At 41.3% G+C, this 18,906-nt stretch overlaps 1 protein-coding gene across 4 annotated transcripts in view; it reads right to left on the bottom strand.

Annotated features, from left to right (window-relative positions):
• The window catches only part of igf1ra (insulin-like growth factor 1a receptor), an 82,208-nt gene that overhangs the window by 56,520 nt on the left and 6,782 nt on the right, over positions 1–18,906 (bottom strand). For all 4 annotated transcript variants that reach the window (XM_040132670.1, XM_040132671.1, XM_040132672.1 and 1 more), the window contains exon 3: positions 11,088–11,651. In XM_040132670.1, coding sequence (XP_039988604.1) covers positions 11,088–11,651 — 564 coding nt within the window. The remainder of the gene's footprint in view (positions 1–11,087; positions 11,652–18,906) is intronic.

The following is an 18,906-nucleotide window of genomic DNA, read 5'->3' as shown; positions in this document are numbered from 1 at the left end:
ATGACACACAGGTCCTATTTTGGTCAATCAAGTCTATGAGAGGAAACCTAGGAAAAGAGGCCAATCTGTCAGTGCTTTGAGAGGAGTCCTTTGTAGGCCACAGAGGACAGGAGTCGGATAAACTCACAGCGCCGGCCATCAATGGACAATAAGCCCTGCTGTTCATACATGGACAATAACACACTGTATACCCATGTCATCATGAATGAACTTTGCTAACTTGCAATCAAATTGAAATTATGCCGAGAAAGACAGTGTTGTTGACATTAAAAGTTAGCAATAGCAGCCGACACGTGTCTGCGGCTTTTCATGAGTTTTCACCACACTCTGCTCAAGCAGTGAAGCAAATATAATATATTACAATTTCGCGTTTGGGAGAAACTCAAAACAAATTAAAGCATGAGGCAAAGAGAATTCCACTCTGACCAATCACACTTGCCACTCGTACTCCAGGCCTCTCAAAAGTCCAAAGGCAACCAATAAAACCAATTGAGCAGAAAAACTATTTGTAACCAAACAGAGTTTTTTCCTTTGCTTTAAGAGGGCTCAGGTTCTGGGTACTCAGTGAAGAAGGTCTCTGTTTTGGGTGAATGTACTAACATGGGGTGATAACAGTAAAAAATGACATTTATGAACGTGACCTAGATGGGAGAAAATGTTGCAAAGGCCAGGAGATAGAAGGGGAGGCAGGAGGAGAGCGGGAGGATGAAGGGATGTAGATGGAATTTACTACCAGAAAAAAAAAAACAACACACATGCACATGTACAACATGATTAGCTTATATAGCTATAGAGTATAGATAGATATATTTGTGAAGCATGTACTGTGTTAATACAACTAAATTTTTTGACATGTCTGTCAGCTAACAATACTTAAACTCTGGTTTAGACGATTACTGAATTTCAAAAAAAAATACTCAGTCAATAGTTCAACATTTTGGGAAATACACTAATTCACTTTCTTGCTGAGAGTTAAATAAGAAGATGGATACCACTCTAATGATTATTCGTTAAATATAAAGCTCCAGCTAGTAGCTAGATAGCTTAGCTTAGCATAAAAACGGGGGAGGAAGATGGGGGAAACAGCTAGCCTGGCCGGGTTTCATATTGTGTTAAAATGTTGTAGCTTCATATTTAATGTACAGACATGAGAGGCTGGACTAACAAATCTCTACAAGAAAGCAAATAGTCATATTTCCTAAAACAATTCTTTCACAAACTGCTAATATGATTTGCTAATATACCATTTAAAATTTGGTAGTACAGTAGTAATCTACAAGCATATCTAATAAGTCATACAGTTTATAAGAAAAGGTTGTTCTCATTTACTGACACACTAACTGACTTAAATCTAGACATCAAATTGTGCAGGCAATATTGTGGCAAATCAATAACTGATGAAAAGATATGATGTTTCAATTCAGAGACATAAAGCTTCTCCCAATCAGGTATATACGTTCAACAACTGGAAGAGCAGCGGTAAAGGAATGACAAGACAAGCTGTTGCGTACACACACACACACACACACACACACACACACACACACACACACACACACACACACACACACAGGGAGAGTGAGCGAGAACCCTCTTTACATCTCGTCTTCACTTCTCTTGCCCTTGCACCACTGTTTAAAAAGGCAGAAGAATCTGAGAACACAACGAGAACGAAGGGCTGCCGTGAAGGGAGCTTTAACTGCTTTCTCTAATGTATTTATTTCAGTGATACCGTGGATTTGGAACTGTGAATCAATAGTCCCTAGTACTCTGGGGGAATAGTAGAGACAAGGGCATGCACACACACACACACACACACACACACTGCCAGCATGGCCAGAATTAACTTAACAGGAGGACTTTGTTTCATGTGTTGATTACATCCTCCTGAAGCTACTTACTATATCTACACCATATGGGGTCCATCTGCAGTTATGTGTGAAAATGCTGGGCAAGCACAGGTCCAGGAAGCTGTGTTGGCCCGTCGAACAGAGAGAGAATCTGAGCCCGCTAGTGGAGAAGATGATGGCTCTGACTATTCCATCTTTAGTCTGGTGGTTATGGGAGGGCAGGAGTGAATGAGTCTGATCGACATGAGTGCCATCTCTTTGGCATGCTGCCTAAGTTTTGTACAAAATGGAGCAGAGCGCAGTAGTTCATGCTGGTTGGAAACAGCGGATGTACGGGCACTGAGTCATGGTGCTGAGTGTGCCCCCAGGAAAGCACCGGACTCTCAAGACTGGAATTTGAGCCCTTTTCTGCTTCCTGTCCCTAACAACCGCAGGACTTTGATAAGCTTCAGAAAAGCCATTAAATATTTAAAAGCTTCCTTGTGTCTGCTGATGGATGTTGGCTAAACAAAAACGACTGACAGATGATCATATGAACTCAGTCCACCTTGGCAAACAACAACCTTAGACAAACACAAAATAGGCCACACCCACATCAATATCATCACCACCATCAATTTAACTCCTCCTTATTTCCAACAAAAAGTCTCTTTATGGCTCTGCAGATGTAGTCTGCACATACAGCCTGTGCTGCGTATTTCCCCCTCTTTATCCCCTCATAACTTCAATGACTAAGCCAGCAGGAATTTCTACCTTATATACTTAAAGGGGCAGTCTCATTCCACCCAACTTAACATACGTGCCTTATACCTAAAGTATCGATGAATATAGCTCTTGGCCAGCACAAAGGGAGCATAATTTTTTCAAAGTTCGATCTTTCTACAGCTAACTTTCTACAACAAGAAGTATGAGCTATGTCATAGCTCCAGAAATCAATTTACAAAAGCTGAAGGAAAAGGAGGATTTGCATTCTGTTTGCTCTCTGATAAATTTGTATTTTCTTGTCAGTAGCTTTTTGATTAACTAAATTACCATAGAGAGCAAGGGAAACAACCAACAGTGAAAACGGAAATAAAGCAAAATATCTGTTATTAATTAGTTGGCATGTAATTGTAATGTTTTAAAAAGGTAATCCTCGTGCTATTGTATATTTGTATACAATTATTGTGAATGTAAAGTGCAAAATGTAAAGTCCAAAGAATCGGTGAACATGGGCTCTTAAGTTTATTTTGAATCACACATCGTTTTGGTGCTATAAATCCTTTCTCGCAAATCAAATCTGTGAAAAGATGAAAATAGTCCCCAATAAATTCACCATTTAACCCTTTTAGAGTAATTTTTGCAAAAAACCTACAGTGCTTAGCTGTTTAAAGGAAATCACTTCATCTTTTTTTTTTTTTTTTAAATTACACATTTATTTGTAAGCCAGTTTTCAAGATTTAAGTGCTTTAATATGAACCAGTAGGCATAGGAATGAGTACCACAGACAGTGTAAGGAGGTCAGAAAATACTGAGACGTGAACAAATTGTTGGTTTTGTCTTGAGATTTGGTGAGAGTAAGAAAAATTTTGAATATCGCCAGCCTTCCTTTAAGCTATCAGATCAATAAAAAGAAGAAATCTTCAAGAGCTGCAGTATAAGGTTTTGTCTGTTTCCTCCCTTTTAAAGAAACTGTTTTCCCCAACTGTGAAGTGGGCTTAGGTCAGAGCACGAAGAGATATCAAGTGGGTGTCTGGCAAGGAGGGCGTAAACATATTATCAAATGCAAAAGTCTCTCACGCCAGTGGAGAGCTCTCCCAACTGCCTGGGCTCCAAAATGCTTTCGCTCTGCTGAGGTCCTTCTGGGTTCAGTACAAGGACACGCAGAGCACAGACTGTCTGCAGCGTAACAGGACAGCAGGTCTCCTTACGTAAAACTTCACCTTACATCATTAAAGCTCAGACGCTAAAATGTAAAACACAACACACCACTTTCACTTACACCTCAGTTTTTGTTTTTTCGTTCAAAAAGCAAAGAAAGTTTCAGTATGTGGACATTTTGATTTATTAAACATTCACAGGCAGACGTGATTTCTCACATTTGACTATTTCTATTAGAATGAAACATTGGGCACATGATGTTCCTTAAAATCTGACAGCATAAGGAGATAAACTACACCAGAATGCCTGCGAGGCTGAGCATACAATAAGTTAATATTCAATCTCATAAAGGAACATGAGCTATGTGAGGAACAGGTGAGAGAGTGTGTGGCTCCCTGTGGAGCTATGAAGACTAACCCGCCCTGAGACTGGGCCTGCAAACAGCAGCTTTCTTTCCTGCTCATCTGCCTAATTGTTAAAGCCTCTTGTCTATCTGGCTTTGGCTCAGCTCCAAGGGTAGAAGGCAGGCATGTCTTCAGCAAACACATAGACCTGAGGAAGCTATTTGAAGCAGGTCAGATAGTTTTTATTCACAGGATCCCCCAAAACTCAAAGCAAACAGTTTGCAATGTCAAAGGATCCAGGGCCTGGCCAGACAACCTGGTCGTCTATGGCCACTGTAGTGATGACAGAATGCCTCCGACAAGTAAACAGTGGTGAGATATCTGACAGCCGGAGCTGTTAACAGCCCCTGATAAGCCCTGCAGAAGCAGGTGAGGTGAAAACAGAGCAGGAAACACCAGCAGAACCACTGACAAGGACAGAGAGATGAGATCCAGGTTGAGGCTAAGTGAAGTTGAAACGCAAGTGAGGAGGAAACGGAGAGAAAGCATGTACGAAGAGAGGAAAGCAGCAGCAGGAAAGCCAGGGAGAATTTACGAGGAAGCATGGGGGGTGAAGGAAAGGGAGGAGGAGGGACGAACAACAAGAGGAGGGACGGGCATTTTTCAACCCTCCGAGCACTCGATTTAGGGAGAGCTTGTCGTTGGGCTTGTATACTTGACATTTGTCTGACATTGCCCCACCTCCTGCGTACGGCTCCTCAGTCAGGGCCTCTCTACGCATCGCTGCCTGCCACTAAAAGGCACCCTGAACCTCTGCTCCAATCTGCACTTCCCTACACTGTCACTCCCACTCACTTCCATCTAGCCACAAGTACAGCATTAACCTGGCTTATTTCGCGCAGCATCATATTTACATTCATCTGTGAGGGGACTCATCTAATACAGACCAAACTGTTGTGAGAAACAGTGTCTGGTGGGAGGACAAAGATATGGAAAGAGGATTTTTGTCTTTGGTCCATGAAGCACTACAAGGCCCAGAGGCTACAGCAGTGCTCTAGGCAGACAGCACTCCCTCCTCATGTTGTGTAATTAAAGAGGAGACCAGGCCGTATTGACTAGAAAACCACTGCATGCCCTTGAAGGAACATCTGTACTGGAGAAAAACAAGGCAATTATGCAGAGGGGTGGAGGGAGGAGAGAGGAATCTTAAGCAGGAAGGAGAGAGGTAGACACATCAAAAAAACAAAGACAGGGTGAGAAACATTATGTGTGCATGAAGCCTGGAATACTAACACACATCACAGACCTGCTCTAGCTTTGTTGTGTCGTATTATTGCTTCAGTAACTCCTCCTTTTTTCCCCACTGTGTAGTTCCCTGAAGCCTTTATCTGCAGCCTTGAGACCTCAAGGCCTTCTAGATGAATGCATTTACCCTGACCTCAGCCTGGGCCTCTGAGAGAAGTGAACTGGTTCAAACAATACTCCTGCTCTGCCTTTCAAGTCCGACATGTGAGAACAAGACCGCAAAACACTACACAGTTTCTACTGTGGGACGTGACTTGAGCGTCACTGCAAATGCTACATGCTTTCACAATCTAGCATTTTGTAAGTATCCACATTTAGGTAAATTTTGTTATTTATTTATTTTTTAAACAGAGATATTCATATAAAACAACAACAAATCTTTTAATTCACGGCCATTGTATATGGATCGAGCAAACAAAAACAACATGCATGGAACTCCGGCAGGTCAGAATAAACAGAGGCAAAACGATAAACACCATAGCTTTTCAATAGAGACAGACGTGGTCACTAGGGAAAGGACGCAAGCTTAATTTCCACTAATTGTTCTGAGGGTCCCGGGGGTGAACGAGGGTGATGTTTGAAACCCCCAACTGACCATGGGAGTTGTACACTGGTCTTCTATAGATACGACCCTGAGGGACATTTTCCCACCATTATTTCACACAGATGAGAGAACAGGAAAAATGGCACAGAGCAGGAGTCTGAATCAAGTTCTCTATGCCGAATCAGAAGTTGACCTCATACTATTCACCAAGAAAAAAACATTTGTCTGTGTATCTTTTATATACTCCTTTGAGTTATGGTACAGCATGGACATTAAGACTCCAGAAAGAGGGAAATACTCGTGGCCAGTCTCTCTCAAGCTTTTGAGAGAGATTGGCCACTTGTGTGTTGATGGTCTATGCACAGAAAACAAATAAAGGGAAACAGTACACAATGCCTAAGCTGCGACATCACCATTTTGCCTGCGCATAAACTACATCAGCTTCTGCTAACTATCAAAGCAAAGCAGCAAAAAGATGGAAAGCCATAAGTTATTCTATTACATATTGTTACCAGCATCTAAAAGGCCTATCAGTGACAATTTCTACACATAAACCAGTAACGTCTATAATTAGTGGTGTAGTGGCCATCGGGCAAACCGGGACAAATCTCGGTGGACCGCCACATCGATGAGCCAGTGGAACGTCAAAAAAAAAAAGCCATCAAGTTTTTATTGTCCCTTTCTGTCTCTTTACCGGCCCTCTCTGTGTGCCTGTCATTCGGGGTGCACACAACACCGTGTTCCTTGCATGTTCTGGGGCTGGGCTCCCTGGCCAATCCCAACCAAGTTAGTTAATGTGTGTTAACATTCTAGATTTAATGCAAAAGTAGCGCACAGCAGTGAGATGGCCAACAAAAGCCATGGACAAGAAAAAGTCAAAAAGGAAAGCAGGGGCCAAAAAAAAAATAAAAAATAAAAAATTTACATACTTTGTGGGCATCAGCATTCTCAAGTGGCCAACAATGCTATTCTCAAGGGGAGCAGACTGAAGCGTAAGACTGACGTTATAGGCTAGGCTATATGTTCAGTTAAAACTGATATAACTTGTGGTTTACAAAATGACCCCACTGATAGGCTACTTGTTACTAAATAAGCCATGCTGATGGTGTGTTACGATAAATGTCTTTGCCCACTGATATATATCCTGGAATAGACATATGCCAATTTTTCCTTGCAAAAGCCTTTGCATATGTTCAGAACCGCCTGTCAACCATAAAAAGACTATATTATTACCAGCAAGTAGTAGGGTGCTAAATCTATATCCTTTAAGAGACTGTAAGCCTATTTATTTAAAAACAAATAAATAAATGAATAAATAAAAATAATGCAATGATCTTAAATTTGCTGCAGGATTGTCAAAATGGCTCACTAAACTCATATCCCTTTTTCACTTTCAATTCATGTTAACATAAAAAAAAGAAGAAAAACAACAATAATAATAATAATACAAAGGATATATTTTTCTGTATTTATATGTGTTGTATATTGAGTACCACACTGTCGTCAGCCCATATCAACTTGTCTATCAACATCTATCATGCCTGCCCTAATAATTTTGAGACTAGTTTTTATGTTCACGTTCAGGCTGGGCCCATTGTGTGTGCAATGGAAGAGAGCAGGGAGGAGCACGTGATATGTGAGGAAAAAGAAGGGGAGGGAGGAGAGGTTAGGAGGCATGAGAAAGGAAGAGAGCAGGGAGAGGAGAGGGGGCATGAGAGGGGAGAGGGGCAAGAAGTGGAGAGAGGAGAAAAGATCAGATTTGAGGGGACTGTTGCGAGACAAGAGGAGAGTGGAGAAAATGAGAGGATATGATGGAGGATATGAGACAGATAAGGAGAGAGAACATGTGATGGAATCAGGAGAGGAAGAGACTGAGGCACCAATCGATTATTGCGTTTGTCCCAATTGTGTCCCAATCGTGAAAGCCTTAGGTTCACCACCCTGAACAAAATGCAAATAACCCAGTGGTACAGAAACTCTTCGGGTGTAACGATGGCACAAATAGAAGATGGCTAACCAACTGCCAAGAACGTCACACACAATGCATTGGGCATGTCAAAGATAGTGCATCCAATGTGTAAGGACACTACAAAAGGTTTTTCTGCTCCAGAGTCTCCAAATCAAGTGCATGTACAGTGGTATGCCCATGGGCTTAACCTTGTCCTTGCTGACACAACACAATCAGTTATTGAAAGTGGATCACTATTTGCACTACTGAATGCTGTTTTTCTTCGCGAAGATATACAAAAGGATAAGTGTGTGGGAGAGTGAGAGCCAGGACCAGTGACCCAGCGACTCTATCCAATTGGAGAGACACGGTGGTCTCTCCAATTGGAGAGAGGCCAGGGATGCTGCTTTAAGGAAAGTGTTTGGATCTTTTGCGCATTCAGACAATAGTCTTTATGTGGATGTCATTCTTACTTTGAAAGCTATACAAAACCAGGTGACCCTGAAAACAACCACTCGGATTAGTGCACTGGGATTTATTGAGGCTTTGTTGAGAAGCTATTAACAGCACAGATCCTCCTCAGGATATCTGAACAGATATACCTACTGTCCAAGTATCTGCAAAAAGAAGGGATGGACATTTTGTCTGCCCCACAGAATGGTTAGGACTACACATGAATGGCTGAGAAGCATGTCAAGAGACTTTGTCTCCATCAAGGCAACAGTGGACAGACTTGTCCAGTGGTCAAATGAGGAATTACAGGAGCAGCATAAAGAAACGGAATTGGAAGTGGAAGCCATGTTGCCACGAAAGAGGAGACTGAAGAAGCTGATCAGGCCTGAAGAGATGTCTCATGTTGAGACTGTTACAAGTCCAGAGAAGACTTCTAAGGTCACAGTGCATAATCTAATCATGGACACAGCCACTGAGAAAGAGAGCTCACCAAGTGTCTATTGAAGTTTAACACAAATGCAGCGGTGGAGAATTTGCAAAGTGAATCAAGAAGTTTTGCTCTACAGTGGGAAGGAATGAAAATGTTACAATTAGAAGAGTATGAGACCAGAACAGTGGTGGATAAGAGTGAAGAGAAGCAGGTTGAAATCCGCTGCAAAAATGGTTCCGCCTGCAATGACTGCCCACAGTGTTGCCACCAATTTCGGCTTACCCTGTCTATCACTCAGGTTGCCAGTGAACTTACATTTTCAACGGTCAAGTTCAATTAAAAACAGGCTCAGAAGCAAACTCTCATGAGATCACTTGGAGGCTTTCGTGCTGGTGGCAACGGAGAGGGACATCCTGCTCACTCTGGATGCTGATGTGATCACTGACAAAGTTGCAGAGAAAAGTGATCTCCTTAAAAACGTTCTACTATAGCCATTGAAAGTCAGGTCAGGCCTTTTTGGCGGGCAAATCAAAAAGCAACAAATACATACAACAAAACAAAGGTTGTTGGATTTCATTTTCTTTAATTATATTCTATCCTGTTGAAAGATGATAAACACGTGTGTATTTGGCTTGTTTGAAAATACGTAAAATACCTAAGTATGTCTTATGCAGTTCATAAGCAGGCATTCTTATGTTTTTCCCTTTAGGCCATCATGATTGTATTTATTTCAGGACATCTTTTCATTTCTTTTCAGGAAGTAATAATTATTAAGAAAATAAGATGTGTGCTGTTTTATTCTCTCTGAAAGATAATAAAAGAAGTAACAATAACAATCTGTGGAACTGTTATTTAAATTAAAACATGAAACATGACACAAAATATGATTTAAAAAAATGAACAAAATTTTGTATATTTTTGTCCATTTATTTCCACTTATCCTCCCACAACCCCCTCCCCCAGGCTGTCCCAGTAAATAAAGCAGCATTAATGTACTTTAATTCTTTTAAAGATTCATTCATTGAGCTCAAGTGTTATGTGTTTATAGATATGTTAATAGCCTTTTCTGAATTTTCGTGATTACTGTCTCAACTGCTAAGATAAAGCATTGCCGGTTATTTTTAAGTGCGGTCTGTGAAGGAATTTGAAACCCTGATAAAAACATCAATGGACCCTTTTGTATTTGAAGAATAATCTATGTGACCCTGCCTGCAACCATGAAAAATGATTCACGACCCTGCCCTCTGCAAGCTTGCAGGAAAGTTAAAAATAAAGCATAGATAGCCTAAGAAAACAAACAGGAGCTTGATATCTTGAAAATAGCTGCATGTGATAAAGGCAAGAAACGTGATATTTTAAAACAAGGGGAGTAGTTTATGAGTGTGGAGGATTTTATGTCAGAAAGCAACAGAAAATTTCTACCAGAAGCCTCATCACCAGCTCAGTTTAGTCTGTCTGTGTCAAACAGGCTGCAGGAGTATACTACAAAAGGCTTGAAGAGACATTAAACAGCTGATCTGGTTGTCCCAAATTCTAATCAAAAAGCACAAGCTGTCTCTCACTCTGAAATCTGCAAGAAAAAGAGTGGCTAAGGTATGTCAAGTTGCCGCAAAGTGCTACGCTCGCCTTTAGTGCTGTAGGAATGACTGAGACAAACTGAACACGAGCAACAAATACACATAACTGAATTCATTCAAACCTGCCGACTGAGAAGAATTTAAATTTTAATAAATATAAATATATATAAATGATATGACCCTCCTTTGAACTGTTTTAAAAAATGCATGACCCTACTGCGGGGCCAAAGTTAAACAAGGATGACCCTCCCCCAGATTCTTCAATATACCCCTTTTCATAAATTGCAAAAAGTCCCTAAGGCAAATATTTAACTGACATGGTCCAGACAGGTAGACTAGCTCATTTCTTGGCAGAGCAACTTTAACCTCAACTGAGTATGCCTTTCTAATACCTGGTGCTCTATATTGCAGCCATCCTTCACTCCACAAATAGCCTGATCTTAAGACAAGGTCTCTATAATGAACAGAGAGGAAATGTTTGCACTGGCCCGTGGACAATCCTACAGCCTGACGGAAATGAAGGAAAAACACTGCATAGATTCATGGGAGTTGTTCACTGGTGAAGAAATGCACAATTTCAGAATGTTTGTGAGACTGGAAACCACCTACCTAGATCAAAGTCACATCTGCATTTACTGTACTGATACTGCACAAACACTGCAGATATTGATATTAATTTAGCAAAAATCACATTTAGAGCATCGTCTGCTTCATTCTTTCTGGACATTCTTTGCTGCGATAAAGTCTGAAATAAAACATCATAGAATTCAGGTTACCTTTCTGGCACTGGTTAGAAGTCCAGCAGCGGTAGTCGTAGTTGTCATTGAATGACGTCCTCTGACAAAGAGGGTTATCCTCCATGATGCCAGGACAGACATTGTCACACTCCTTTGCCTTCTTATTTCCATTGATAACGTTGTTGAACTCAGCATCCATAATAAGAGACCAGTCCACTGAGTCCAGGTAGCAGAGCTCAGGGTTCTTCTCAATCCTCATGGCTCCCCGAGTGATGTTCCTCAGGTTGTACAGGCCGATGTCCTTCAGGCTGGTCATTTCATAAATCACAAGGGCGTAGTTGTAGAAGAGATTGCGGCCGCGGATGACACTCAGGTTGGGGAAGAGCATGCTGAGGCTGTCCAAGCCCGAGACGCGAAACAGCAGCAGGTAGTCGGTGATGACGGTCAGCTTGGGGAAGCTGAGGGAGCGGAAGACCTCCTGGTGGATGTTGTTGGTCTTGTCATTGATGAGGAGGATCTGCAGGTAGCCCTCCACTACCGTACAGTTCTCCAACCGCTTGAACTCACTGATCTCATTTCGGATGTCGATACTCGGACCACAAACTGGCAGACACAGAGAGACGACACATGAAGGCGTATATTCATTCTCTTAATCAAGAAACATGTCATCCAAAAAAGTGTGACTGTTACAGACTTTCTTTTGTATTATAAATGAATGTAACAGGAGTGTTTGGTGGGGAATACAGCAATGCTACATATAGATTAGCATGCAGATTACTTTTCTGAAAAGATTTTAATTATAATAATCTTCTTGAAGCATATAATCCTGTTAGTCAAGATGGTAAGGCTGCTAACTTTGCTGGCAACATGTCATACATACAAATAATACAGAGCTCTGAAAAAGAGTCTGTGCAGTTTTAGGGCACAATGTTTCTAGGTTGTATAAAAGAAGTTATTTTCAGTGTAACAAGGGAGAGAGATTACAATCAGGGTTAGATGAGGTGAACACATTTTTAATAAAGAGGTGACTGGGGAACTTGTTATTTAGTTTCAGGTTGAGGTTCACAAGTTAACATGTTTGTACGTCTTCTGTATCCGTCATGTCAGACACAGACGTTTTGTCTGTCACCTCAGATAACCCCAGTGTTTGAATAAGCCATTCCTCTGTGCTTGGAAAACAACACTTGAAACCACAGTGCCTACAGCGTCCTCCAACACCACATACGCACGCACGAACAAACACACACAAAACATTAACAACAAAGACATCATTCATTATTGAGGACAATCAATTCCCCTCTAATTGTGTATATCAATTACTACACCTGGGAATTAACGGCAAACAATATTCTCATAATGTCATTGTGCTCTAATGCAGCCAGTGGTTCCATAACCTTTATCTGATGTACCTTCATAGGCCTGTTGGATGAGCTCAAGTACCCCGACTGACACCACCCATCATGTTACAAATGTGTTCACCTGATTTTACTTTAAACTAGATGTTATTTAATACTATTAATGATATAAAAATGGACATTGTTGCAATGTTTTTCATACAATTGAACTGTCAGTGCTTCAGTTGGTGTTGTCAAGTTCACATCTGGACCACTGGGAGAGGCATAGGTTTGACGTTTCAACCATTTATCTATTACTTTTAGCAATTTCAACCATTACCCATTTATTATTTATTTATCTATTTAAACCGTCATTTATCCGTTCCCTCGAGCTAACTTAGCTACAACTACTTTCAGCTATTTCAATGTTTACTCATTACCTTTAGCTAGCAATAGCAACCATTTATACATTATTTTTAGCTATATTTTAACCATTTATCCATACTTAAGCTATCTATTTCTACCCTGTATTCATTACTTTTAACTACCACTATCCAGTGCTGTCAGCTAAAAATTTCAACCATTTACCCATTACCTTTAGCTATTTCAAACTTTAATCCAGTGTTTAGTGTAGCCACCCGTTACATTTAGCTATTTCAGCTGTTTATACATTACTTTACTATATTATTTAGCTATCTTTCAACTTTTACTTTTACTTTTTGGTTAAGTAGTTTAACCTTTTATCCACTAATTTTAGCAACTGTTTAGACGCTTGCTAACCACCTTTCATGCACTCTCAATCATCACAATATGTAGTGATCAGGTGTTACAGCTTGTAGATTCAATATATGGATATATTTTTTAAATCAAATCAAATTTCATGGTTTTTTTTTTTGTTTGTTTTGGAATTAGTTTAGTTACTCCACAATCTTTCCACATAGCTCCAAGCAACTATTGCAGAAGTACCACCTGGGATACAAGTACCCCTGTCTGGGAATCATTGCTCTAATGTAACAGCCGAAAAGCTGAAAAGTTATTCTTTAAAACCAAACAGATAAAAACCTTTACGCTCCCTCACTGCATTGTGTTAAATATTTATGAAACAATGAATGATTTATATAATAACAGAATTGACAGATATTAATGCTAACAGGTTGCATATTATTTTTGAATTGTCTAAAAGAAGGCTCAACAGTCAGCACACAAAATGCCTTGACATATAAGCCCCTTGGTTAAACCTGTTATGTTCTTACAGAGGCTTAGGACATCATGGCAAGTGAGCAACACTGTCATAGTGCCTGTCCAATGAGACATACAGGCATGTTTTCAATAAGAGCCTTTTATCCTTGTCAAAACACTGTCTAACCATGGCTAGGGGATAAACCAAAGAGCTAAACTGTTTCTAGTCCCAAAATAAACACTGTGCCACCAGATTGTCTTTCTAAAATGGGAAAATGGTTGTAGAAATCATACAGTAATGACAAATGTGATCCTCTCCTCGGCATATATTCAACCATAGGATGTGTGTTCTGAAAATGTCCCTGTGAGTAAATTAACTCCACTTCAGTAGAAACAAAAAAGGCCATGTTTGAAGTTCTTTGTTCAATCTAGTCTACCAAAAATAGAAGGCACATTGTTGATGGGGATGAATGGGCTATATTTGCTCCTATCAGGGTGTTTCACTTCTCCAAATTTAGAACGGAAACAATTACTCCAGTAGAAAATAGTATTTGCTTTCTCCAATCAACACCAATGCCCCTGGGCTCCACTTGTGAGCCATCGAGCTGCATGTCTTCTTTGTTTCATTGAGAATTTTCTTCCAGCTTCTCAAGCGGCCAGAGAGAGAAGGAGGAGGGGTGGAGCCACTCAAATACAAAGGCTAATTTGTTTGTTAGTAAAGAGAAACTCTAGGCCCCACTTCCTGATGAGGGCATTAATAAAAATCAGGAGGCGTCTGGCCAGAGATTTTGGGGGGGGCAAAGAGATACTGTGGCAAGGGAGAGATAAGGCCAAGCATAGCTATCGTAAGCCATACTACTGGTGTAAAACCATGAAAAACAGAAAACGCCAGTGTATTTTTTATGCCAAGCAGATATTCAACTGTGTTTTACCACTACCTGAAATTGATTTTTGTTCAAAAAATCCTGGAAAACATAGAGAAAGGAATGAAGGATGAAAGAAAAATATCCTCTTTGTGATTGCCTTGTTCTACAAATTAGGCATGTTAAGTACCAGGAATTCCAATCATTTCCATGGAAAAGGATTGAGTAGGATGTTGCCTCAGACTAAGCCTCCAGGCTTCTCTGATTCTTGCCAGTCAATCCATTTGTTGTGAAGAAAACAATGCTTAAATTAGATTTAGATACCAAACCCTTTATTCAACATAAACAAGAAGAGGTGGGAAAAGAAAAAACATTAAAGCGCTGACAATAATGACCTAGGAGTGATGTGGATATTTCAGCGCCAGTGTCCACAGACGGGGATAAGCCTGCATACATGTGTCTGTCTCTCCCTCCTGTCTCTCTTTGCTCTTCACACTGCTGAGTAAACACACATATCTCCACAGCGTAATGGGATCCATCGGCTCATGTTTATGATTGATAAACCTTGCCCTAGCGCTCTGTGGAAATGTCATCACACAAACATATTCGCACGCCTGTGCACGCATATACACACAGTCGAACATGACCCTGTGTAAGTCAGTCACATTAAGCCAAGGCTAATGGGCACCATTTATCTTGACTTCTCATAAAATCAAATTCAGATTTAGGAAACTTACAAAAGAAAGGAAATAGATGGTCATCTCTGGGGTAGCCAAAATAGAGGAAAAACTCTACAAAGTGAAGGCCGTATGACAGATTCCGCAAGTGATCTGGAAAGCCTCGGAGGGAATGCTGATAGGGAACTGAAAGAGAATGACGTGGAGGATGCCACTGGCCAGACTGAGTTTCCTGATTCGAGCTACATACAACACGCTGCCAAGCCCTAGCAATCTGTGTCGTTGGTACAGCACTGCAGAAAACTGCCCCCTCTGCAGTTCTCCAAACCCCAACCTTCAGCACATTCTGTCCGGCTGTAAGACCGCGTTGGCTCAAGGTCGCTGCTGATGGCGACATGATCAAGCAGAAATCCTTGAGGCCAGCAGACTGGAGGCAAATAGAGCTCAACCATCCTCGAAACATCAGCTTCTCCCCTTCATTAGACCAGTAGGCAGAGGACAGAACATCTCACTAAGGGCACCAGTCCTAACACCCAGTGGCAGCTGGAGCAGGAAAGATGACCTGGGGAGGAAGCTCCAGTTCCTCACTGAGATCACCACAACGTCTCTCTGGCCAGACACTGTACCGGGGATTGCTTAAGACTACCATCCTGGTCGAGCTGACTGTGCCATGTGAGGAAGGAGTGGAGACTCCCAACAAAAACGAAGAGAGCAAATGTGCAGACCTGAAGGCGGAATGCACAGAGGGATATTCCCTGTAGAAATAGGGTGCCGCGGCTACCTGGGAACATCGGTCTACGAGTGTCAGACTCTAAGCTAAAGAAGGCACTAGACTAGTTGGCGGAAGTAGCGGAGAAAGGAAGCTTCTGGCATAAGGAGGACAGGGGGTGGTGGGGAGAGAACTAATTGGGCGAAAAATCAGTGATAGTGGCTTCTAGCGGATGACCATTTAGCTGGCCCTGTGGCACCGTCTACCATCTACCTGTTCAACTACTCATAGCCTATATCTGAATAAACTTCATCTCAGTTTTGGGTGACAGAAACTTGACTGAAATGTGGCTGAAATCTGGACTTCCAGGCCACGTCGAGCTGTCTATCAAAAGGCCACGGACTGAGCATTCTGGGAAAGCACATACTTTTATCATATTCCAGACATCCAGCTGTAAACTCCCGGAGGGTTATTAGGAGGATTCCTTTCTCCCATGTTTAGTTCAAGGACAGAGTTTATGGCCCTGGACAACGTCTCGTGATTCCAGCATTTACCGAGTTGTCAGTGTGCCATGTGAATGTACGGCAGGCAGGGCTGCAATTAATAATTATAACAATTATGGATTGATCATTGATTATGATATATAAAGAAGAAAGCAACAAATGGTCACACTGGAGAAAATTTACAGACTTTAACAGAGTCACAATTTATTATCAAAACTGTCAATTACATCTCTGCCTATTGTTATTGATTATTAATCCACTAATGGTTTTATCAATACATTTGAGCAGGTTTTACATTGTATTCTGTAGCATTGGGAGAGCTCCATGCATAGAAATGCATTATATAAAAAAGATGCTATATTTTAAACATTTTTGTGACCACCCGGGAACAAATTCAAGTTTTGGAAGTATTAAAAATAAGTATCTTGTATAAATATATGTATATTGTGCAAAAGACACTTAAGCTTAAGTGTCACATATTAGGTTTGAGGTCATTCTCCTTAAAGAATATAGCATGGCATGGGCTATGTACTTTTTTTTAATAAAAATAAATAAATTTCCACTCTTTAAAACTGAAGAATTTAATGCACGTGCCATATTTAAAATTGGAATAAATTTTCAGGCATATTAACCAGTATTAGCATCAAAATTTTTCCATTCAAGTCCAGTTCGAGCGAGAGCATTGAGGGAGCTGGTCACTGAGCGGCCATATCCCCTCACACCTGCCATATCAACTGGCCCTAATCCCCAGCATACTGGAAGTCATCTGACCAGCGGTCTGGTTGGGCACTTCCCCTCTGTGGACCTTACTTCAAACACTGTGGCTCAGATATCACCAAAACCCAAAACAGTAACACTACACTCCCCATCATAACAACTCTCACACAAAGACTCCCCCCTCTAACAAAATGAGTGAAGAGGGTAAGAGGTAACAGACTCTGTGTTTACATGCACATTATAACCTGATCACTTTAAATAACAAACATTAAATTTACTGCATGGTTCACAGTTACCTGATTTTTAATCAAATAACTTGTTTTAAATGCCTGGAATAATGTCTGGAAGCTTACAGGAAACTTACAGGCGAACAAAAATGGAGGAACTTTATTAGTGTTTTAACTTAAATGGTGATGAATTTGTTATCAAGCATAAATCAAAGTGCTGAACTACATCAACTGTGAGTTTAACATCATCCCTAATCTGAAGCTTTGGACAAACTGACCTGCTGCTTTTTTATGACCGTTTTCTGCCATATGCTATGCACCTGTCCTCTCTGATCACATGCATATACAACTTGCATCTCAGAGTTTTCAGAAACCATTAGAAGATGCCCATCTTTATTACAGTAATCACAAATGACCAAGTGATGCCCGAGTGATTAACATGAAACAATGAAAAGGTTTCTCGCCAAGAATCTGGGCACACCTTTGAGAATAATCCTTGGGTGACGAATTCTCTCTTCAGGACTGATCCACATTCAGTTCTTGATGAACAGCTTTCAACTGACACAGTAAGTGCCATTCATTAGAAGAGCTAACATTTGCAATCATCTCACAAATTGTACAATACTCCATGGGCCATTAAATCAGCAGGCCATGATGATGTATGTGCAGTTGGCCAGAGACTGCATTTGAGCAAATCCAATGACGGGCGACTTGAAATAAAGTGTTTAATTAAGCATTGTAAACCTCAGCTGGCAGCCTGGAGGGGCTGTAGGACAGCATTTGACTGCACTTTCACAAACTAGCCCAGTGACACACTTTCACATCCTTACACAGGGGCACGCCACTGACTCAGGCTGTCACGCTGAGTCCTGCTGCAGTACACACAGAGAGCTGCACAATAAACTCACGTGCATGCGCACAAACACTCTCGCACACCCGCCATAGGGATATGAACACTCGCTACACTTTCTCGCCAGGGGTGAGACAAGGCATTCCTGCGTCCAGCCAAGCCTGGAGCGGGGGAAGTGTATACATGGTGGAGGGAGAGGAGGCGCCGGGTGGGGGGTGTGTAAACGTGGAGCTCCAGTCACAAGATGGAGAGGGGCACCTTGGAATAGAGTGACAGCAGTCATATCTGAGCCGCTTGCCTCGTCACGACAAGGAGAGCTGTACTGCAACATGTCATGCCCCCAGGTGAAAGGTAGACAGGGTGCCTGTCAAACACAATGCTCGCTGACATTTGATTATATATGCCGCCATTCAAGTTTTCCAGAGCAACATGTCCTTTCATAAATAACTGAACAGGAACACTGGTGCCCTCACGGAATGGGACAGAGGGTGCCTGTACTCACACAACCCCTGCACCAATGTTGTTGGTGACATATCTATTTATAACTCTAATAGAAGCGCTGCCAAGTGATGAAGTTAAGCGCATCGGTCTATACAGGAGACCGCTCCGTGTGAACAGCAAAAGCCAATAAAACCGTTCACAAACTCTCTACTCTTCCAATCAACAAAACCAAGTCTGTTTCTCTTGCAAGTGTATTTTTGCACATTCTATTTCCAAACACCAAGTCTCTATCTCCCTTGCGCTCGCTCTCCCTTTTAGAGACTTGTTTGCTGCATACTTGGGAGCCATGGCATGGAAA

This window comes from Xiphias gladius, chromosome 8, assembly GCF_016859285.1.
Source record: "Xiphias gladius isolate SHS-SW01 ecotype Sanya breed wild chromosome 8, ASM1685928v1, whole genome shotgun sequence".
Taxonomy (NCBI): Eukaryota; Metazoa; Chordata; class Actinopteri; order Istiophoriformes; family Xiphiidae; genus Xiphias; species Xiphias gladius.
This window is presented reverse-complemented; position numbering and strand designations above follow the sequence as displayed.